Source organism: Perna viridis, chromosome 4 (assembly GCF_037379345.1).
Source record: "Perna viridis isolate PV_CMFRI_1.1 ecotype Kerala chromosome 4, ASM3737934v1, whole genome shotgun sequence".
Classification (NCBI taxonomy): domain Eukaryota; kingdom Metazoa; phylum Mollusca; class Bivalvia; order Mytilida; family Mytilidae; genus Perna; species Perna viridis.
The window spans coordinates 25,645,027-25,651,093 of NC_142448.1; the positions used below are offsets into that span (position 1 = coordinate 25,645,027).

Genomic DNA, 6,067 nt, shown 5'->3' on the forward strand with positions numbered 1-6,067 from the left:
AGTCTTTATTGTCGAATAGATTTACTAATAACCATATCATATAACATCAAGATATTCTTATTACCGTCAATAAAGATATGAGTTTTCAAAATTCTGTCCTGTTAAACTATTATTTGCTAAATACGAAACTGTGTAACATTTATCCCACAGCATGGGAGACTCCACTGGTGAACAAGAGCTCAACTTTTTGCCGCTAATATCAGATCTTTTGAAAAGGTATCAGTACTGTTATGGATTACCTGCTAAATACGGGTTAAGTTGTACCTGTTGATGTGGTCAAATAGGTGTGATAAAACTAGCAACTACCCACTACAATTGCAGGAGTGTTGCACTATAAGTATAATGCCATAAACAAATTATGATTATGCACATCCCACCAACTGATCAGAAATGTCGATTTTGTATTGAATTTCTTTTAAAAGGCCGTATTTAAGATATATTCCTTCTCCCCTATTTTCACTAAGTATTGTATCCCCAGTCAGCACATGCAATATTTGGATTTTTGCGTCTTGTGACGTTGTGTCTTTGTGAAGTCTTTGAAATCCCAATTTTGTTTTGTTTTCGTTTTAAATCATTCAATTGGGTTCAAGAAAAGGTTAATAAATTATAATTGAAACAAAGCTCCGGGAATTGAATGAGATTTAAACAATTTATGATGTTCACACAGACCCACCACCCTGAATTTGGCTGAAATATCAATATGTTTGACCTTTTTAGGCTTATATGAAATGCTTTCACTACCAGAAACACAACATAAAATACGCTTGATAATCATATAGTTCTGTGAAGAAATCGCTTGTTCAAATAACTCATTTTTTAAACCAACGCCTAAAAGTCAACTTTCCTGTCTCGGTACCACCTCGATTTTGTACCCCCAGTATTTACATGTATGTATTTATACCCCTGATTGTGTGCTTGTACACAGTGAAAGTTAGTACAGGTACGGGTTAAACATTTTAGACCCTATACAGAAACACAATATCCTTCCCTTTGACTACCAGTAGGGAAGTAGTTAATTTTTAAACAATTCTTTTTAACCATTGGGGAAACTTCTATCAAGGGAAACAGCCTTATTTCAGGGGTGATTTAAGGCAAACAATATCACTGACCAGAGTCTAACAGTGAAAAAAGGTACAGTACAGCTCGCAGCATAGTCGGATAAATGCCAGGTATACCTCCAATACCTGGCATACCTGGCACAACTCTTAGAAGTTTATCTCAGTTATTTCTAATATACAATTAATTAATTGAAAGTAAGTTTTGGTATCTTGGGTTAATTTTGCCTGTTCACCTGGACAGGTACAAGTAGCAAAGTTAAGTAGGTATTTAGTGAATTATTGAGTTATGATTAGTATTTTATGACACAAAACACTTGAGGTAATTAATTTGATGGTTTATCATAATAAGAGTAGCAACAAAATTGAAATTTTAAGTCTTATAAGAATAAATCTATATATTTTCATTCAAGAGACTGATTATTCCTTTAATAAAATAATGCATTAAATGCAAAACAACGTTATTTTCTTTTTGTTCCAATGCAGAAAAATGCTTTTATTTATTCAATTTGAAAGGGGAAAAGACAAAAGTGAGAAGTGAGTTAAATGGTTAAAATGTCATAGTTTTGGTTTTCAAATTTGCACTAAAATGAAATTGAAAAAGTAGACCAGAATAAAATTTTTAAAAATTAACACAAAACAAAATTGAGAATACAAGTAAATGAAGGCAAATGCATCAGTGTTAGGTTTTCAAAATTCAGAGAGTTTTGACTTGTATTATTTTTTTCTTTTTTAAATGGTCAATTTGTGAACTGATTGAAGGATTGGCAAAAGATTTTAAAGAATTTTTTTTACAAAAGTGGTTGACTACACTTACATACGTGTATATCAGAAAACTGACGATAAGTACATGATTATTTTTAGCACTGAAGTGTAGCAAATCTTTTTCTTCTCAAGAGTTACGATTTAGATTTTTATGTATAAAAATGCAATAATATAAAATAATGAAGTAGTGGGTACACATTAAAGTAAAATAAATTGATAGATTTATAAAGAAGAAGCACCTGATGTTCAAAGTTTTTAATTTGCCCTCGGGTTCATTCTGAGTAATCAATGCCAGGCTTTGTGTCTTATGACCTTTTCCACATGAATTATCTTTCCACATTCTATCATCCTGGTCGTTAATATTAATTACAAAAACACTGGATGTATGTCTTACAATTAAAGTACAGAATAAAAAAGAGTTTTGTAAACATATCTTCTAGAGTTTGTTTTTATATTTTAAGGTTTCAAAGTTTTATTAACATCGTCGTATTCATTCATAAAAGATAGTGACGGTTTTTGTTGATTGCAGTTTACCCTAAATTTTGAATGAAAGCAATCAAAAGTAAGTTGAACAAATCTAATGAAATGCATTGTAGATGAACATTTTTTCTTGAAAAATCCTTAGATAAGTCGAAATGGACAATAAGTCGAGGCTGACACTTTGCTGAAAAAAGTATTAACTCGTAGTCCGAAAATATGGTAAGAGAATGTGCATCATTCACAAGTTTTTATTATATTAAATGTGATATATGATGTTTCATACATGTATACAAGATATTTAAAGTGTAAGTTTGCGACCTTTACAAGTGGAGTTTGATCGATTCATTTAAACACCAATAGCAATCGTGCAAATTTATTTTACTATACAATGAACCATAGTGGAGAAATTGATATCTTTCACTTTAAGATTCCCATCAATTTTATGCTTGTGACATCAGAAGCACAAACCGGAAGTACTGATATCTAAAAACCAATACAAAAGTGACACCTGCACCGTGACACATTAAATGATATTGTATATTGGAGCCGGATGGAGGCGTAATGTCAATTGGAGATACCTGAATTATCAATCAACAATGAATTAACCACAATTAACCACAAATCATTCAAATAAATAATCTGTCATCAATATGTGTTTTCTTCTGTTTGCTATTTAGTAACTTTTTGATATAGTATATGTTATCTTGTTTACTGCTTGAAAGGTTATGATATAGCATCAAATACATATGTTTGACACTTATCAAATTACAAATTGTGAAAGACAAATAGAAAGACTATCGCACATGTTTAGTTTCAAAAACGTATTAAAATATAAAATATTCTAGACCACATTTGTCAGGCTGGTACTGATTCTTGAACATTTTAGTAATTTTAATAATTTAGTACTTAGAGGCCATAATGGGGGGCTAGAAATGCATTTTCCTGATGTCCAGACAATAACTTTACTAATTGTGAACAGATAGCCTTGAAATACAAGGTGCCATACCAAAGTAAGTCTGGGATTGATTTTGGGGGTTGAGACTTGGAAATTTATTGGAATTAGGGGTCTGGAATAGGCATTTTCCTAATGTTGGGATAAAAACATAAGTAAAAATGAATGGATCTCATATAAATTTTACTACAAGGTGCCATATTACCAAAGAAAGTATGAGATTGATTTGTTTTTGACTTAGAAATTAAGAATAAGGGGCCAGAAACAAGTTTTTTTTTTTATTTCAGGATAATAATTTCATTTTAAGTAAAAATGGAATTTGTACCACAAGTGCCATTCACCCAAAGGAAGGTTCAGATTAATTTTTTGAGAAGGCAAAAAGTGATTGCTTTCAATCTGATCAAATTCTAATCCTGTGGCAAATACCTAGTCATAACGAAATATTTAAAGCTGCATCAAGTTCGAATGATGTGTCCATACTGTTCAGGGTTCAACATCTGCAATGGTATTAAGCTGCACCCTGTGAAGCATTTTATTGTCATGTTATATGTATCTTACAATATTTTTGTTATTATATAATTTATTATATTTGCATTTATATTTTCTAGTGTTGAAAAAGAATCTGGAGACGTAAATCACAAAATGACCGAGTTGAAAAATAAATTAGAAAAAGCAAGAGAATTTGTAGAGAGAATGCCTGGAATTCAGCTTAGTCAGTCAGAACAAATCAAACAAATAGACATACTGAGAAATCAACTAACAGTTAAAACTGCTCTATTGGAAAAATACAAAAATATGGACAAATTTGACTTGTGTAGTTAATGTGCATTCTGGAGTTAGTTGACGCTATATTCAGCTGCAAGGACACTGTTACTTGGACCTGCAATAAATACATTTAAAAATTAAGTTGCTACAGTTCTTAAATTAAATTCTGACCATTTTAACAACCATTTTATTATCAATGTCGAGTGAAGCTGAAGAAGATCAACACAATATATTTGTCAAAGACCCAGAGGAGTGGATGCAATATGTTTATAAACAGGTGAATGTTCTTGTCGAGGATGGGTCTGAATATATTGGATGGGTCTATACTATAGACCCAGTATCAGAATGTATAGTATTGATGAATTTTTATGAGGATAGTAGTGAAATGAAAATTATAAATGGCAGTTCAGTGACATCTGTTTCAATTGTGGATGGTAATACTGAAACTTATAAAACTAGGCTGGATGCAATGTTCAGGCCTGAGGAAATTAACTCTTTATCAGAGGAGGAAATCGAGAAACGTAAAAGACTCCTGAAGCTATGGTTGATAAAGAATAGACTGCCTGTTCAGTTGATTGGAAACAATGAAGAAATACTGTCCATATCTGATGCTCTATTCATTGAGCCTCCATATGGAGTTGATAACTGTCGGAGTACTAATGAAATTATTCTTGGACGAATTCAAGGTCTCATTAAAAACATGCCACCAGATCATGAAGACTGGTAGCATTTTTATTTGCCCTATTATGTACTCAATGATAATAGTTAGAATAATAAGTTACCAGTAGTCATTTATGTGAATGTATAATTAAGTGAATAAATTTGTGTAATTTAAATCGGTGTAATATGTATTAAAGACTGCTACAGTGTATTTAAAAAAAACTTCAGTAAAATGATAAAATCAAAACTTACACTGTCTATCAACATTTCATGTAAATGCAGCCCCTTTGAAACCCCTCAATGGATTATCCAATGAAAATTTAAAGGTATAAAGGTTGATTAATTGTAGGATGTGATTGAAGGTAATATCAAGGAATGTTCAATGTTGTATGCCTTTCCATGTACATAGACATGTGCATACAAGGTATCAGCTCAACATCAGCAAGCACCTTTGGAAAATTTAAGTAATTTACTATTAAAACCTGAAATGAAGCTCAAAGAAGCACCAAATTTATCTGTAACATGTTGTTTATCACTACTACCTCATATACCCTCCCCCCCCCCCCACACACACACACACAAAATATACCTTAAAATTTCATATTATAAAAAAAATTAGGAAATTGCCACTTTCCAAAACATTTTGAGGTAAGAAAAAACGAACTTAAAATGGCCATAACTCAAGTGTAAAGAAAACAATCAAAATAAAAAATAAAATTCAAACTAAATCTGTATTTTATGATAGTCAATAACTACATACAATTTGAAAAAAATCCTTCAATATCTTCTAAAGTTATCATCTAGAAACCACTAGAGGACAGAGATACACACAAATTTGTTGAGGTATCCCATAAAACATCTCTTTGTGGTGGGGACAGAAAGGTATTATTTTTAGAATACACATCAACCCCCTTTATTTAGTAAAAAAAATATTGTACCAGAACAAAACTTTAAATTGATCAATTCATTACTTAACATTCAGATACCAAATAAAGCATGTAAATTTCAGTAAGTAGCCATAAAAAAGACCTGCAAGATGTTATTTTTCATGAAATCTACAAAATCTGTCATTTCTGTCATTTCTTCAAAAATGAATTAAGCATAAAAAGTCTTAACTTGATTTGTAATTTATCATAATACAATTAAATTTGCATACAAATTGTCAAAATTTATTTCAACATGTCAGAAATAGCAAGCATTGTTGTGCTAGGCATACCCCACCTGCACAGGAAATTGATATCCAAGAGCAACCAAAATCACTTAATAATGTATGCCTAATCTATATGAAGCCAAACACCAAATTCAAAATCAATCCATCCATTGGGAGCCCAGATTTTTTAGACTAAAATTTTCTCTAGTTCAGATAGTGAAAAAATCGCAAAGTCCCATG

General features: G+C 31.3%; 2 protein-coding genes across 2 annotated transcripts; both read left to right on the top strand.

Moving 5' to 3' along the window:
- The first annotated feature begins 62 nt into the window (after positions 1–62).
- On the top strand, positions 63–4,853 carry LOC148619475 (mediator of RNA polymerase II transcription subunit 9-like). Its single transcript, XM_088579378.1, has 2 exons — positions 63–216; positions 3,861–4,853. The coding sequence occupies exons 1-2, from the start codon at positions 152–154 to the stop codon at positions 4,072–4,074; spliced, it is 279 nt and encodes a 92-aa protein (XP_088435504.1). The 5' UTR covers positions 63–151; the 3' UTR covers positions 4,075–4,853.
- On the top strand, positions 4,214–4,853 carry LOC148619476 (gem-associated protein 6-like). Its single transcript, XM_088579377.1, has one exon. It carries the CDS (start codon positions 4,214–4,216, stop codon positions 4,742–4,744), a length of 531 nt encoding a protein of 176 aa, XP_088435503.1. The 3' UTR covers positions 4,745–4,853.
- Positions 4,854–6,067: the final 1,214 nt, after the last annotated feature.